The following is a 1704-nucleotide window of genomic DNA, read 5'->3' on the forward strand; positions in this document are numbered from 1 at the left end:
CAAAATAGTATAAGTACTTATATACATATACCATAAATTTTAAGAAATTCAATCACTTCAAGCTGATATCTAAATATTCACATAGGGATCATTGATTTATGTTCATTTCCTGAACTCACATTGAAAACTCATTCAATAGTGACTTGGTTTAATTATATTAAATTTTTAACATGAAGATGTCAAAAGCTTTATTCTCAATACCATGTTAGTGCTTTGTGAAACTGAAGCCATACAGGTGCTTCCCTGGGAGTCTGGACCACAGTAACATAAACACATCCAAATCTAGGGAGAGGACTTGAAAGTGAATAATTCTCTTGTTTGCATCTCTATATTTAGATACAAGAATTTTGGAATAAACAAATTGAGTTTATTTTATTAAAGAAGATAAACTGAATATGTTTGGGAATGGAACATGAGCTTCTTCCGCCTATGACTTAAGTCATAGGAGTTGTCAGGGACCTGCTGGGTGAATTTCAGGGACACATTTTCCTGCAGGCTCCAAAGAAGAACCACCCAGGATGGCCCAACCCAGCAACTACTGGAAACAAGATGTGCTACCATTGTCCATCTTGATGTTAACACTTGTGGCCACTGAGTGCACCATAGGTATCATTGCAAGTGGGATCATCATGGCTGTGAATGCAGTCTCATGGGTTCAGAAAAAGGCAATTTCCATAACTACTAGGATTCTGCTTCTTCTGAGTGTATCCAGAATAGGCCTCCAAAGCATTATGTTGATAGAAATTACCTCCTCCATATTCAACGTTGCTTTTTACAACAGTGTTTTACATAGAGTCTCAAATGTAAGTTTTGTATTCTTAAATTATTGTAGCCTCTGGTTTGCTGCTTTGCTCAGTTTCTTCCACTTTGTGAAGATTGCCAATTTTTCTTACCCCTTGTTCTTCAAGCTGAAGTGGAGAATTTCTGAATTGATGCCCTGGCTTCTGTGGCTCTCAGTGTTTATTTCTTTCAGCTCCAGCATGTTCTTCAGCAAGCACGAGTTCACTGTGTACAACAACAATTCTCTAAGTAACAGCATCTGCAACTTCACAACGAAACTATACATAGTTGAGACCAATGTGGTCAATGTGTCTTTTTTATTCATTTCGGGAATACTCCCTCCTCTGACAATGTTCATTGCAACAGCTACTCTTCTGATTTTTTCTCTCAGGAGACACACCCTGAACATGAGAAACAGTGTCACTGGCTCCAGAAACCCCAGCATAGAGGCTCATATGCAGGCCATCAAAGAAACTAGCTGTTTTCTCTTTCTCTACATTTTAAATGCAGCTGCTCTGCTTCTGTCCACATCCAACATAGTCGATACCAGTCTCTTTTGGAGTATTGTGCTCAGAATTGTTCTGCCTGTCTACCCAGCTGGGCATTCAATTTTACTGATTCAGAGCAACCCTGGATTAAGAAGAACATGGAAGCATCTTCAGTGCCAATTTCATCTGTACTTACAAAATAGATTCTGATTTTACCACCCACATGGAAAACCACACAACATGGACAGTCACCCCCACATTTCCCTTACCTGGATCTCTCTTTTCTCTGCACCTTTCTTTATCAAACCCAGTCTGATCCCTTCACCCAGATCATCATTGCTCTCTAGAGCTTTGCGGGCAAAATCTTTGTGACATTTAATATATTCTTGTCATTTGAACTCTGTTTATGTGACTCTTGACATCCACTACACATTGG

General features: G+C 39.1%; 1 protein-coding gene across 1 annotated transcript; it reads left to right on the top strand.

Annotated features, from left to right (window-relative positions):
- The first annotated feature begins 518 nt into the window (after positions 1-518).
- On the top strand, positions 519-1478 carry LOC110314083 (taste receptor type 2 member 39). Its single transcript, XM_021188559.1, has one exon. The coding sequence runs from the start codon at positions 519-521 to the stop codon at positions 1476-1478; it is 960 nt and encodes a 319-aa protein (XP_021044218.1).
- The last annotated feature ends 226 nt before the right edge of the window (positions 1479-1704 follow it).

Source organism: Mus pahari, chromosome 2, assembly GCF_900095145.1.
Source record: "Mus pahari chromosome 2, PAHARI_EIJ_v1.1, whole genome shotgun sequence".
NCBI lineage: Eukaryota > Metazoa > Chordata > Mammalia > Rodentia > Muridae > Mus > Mus pahari.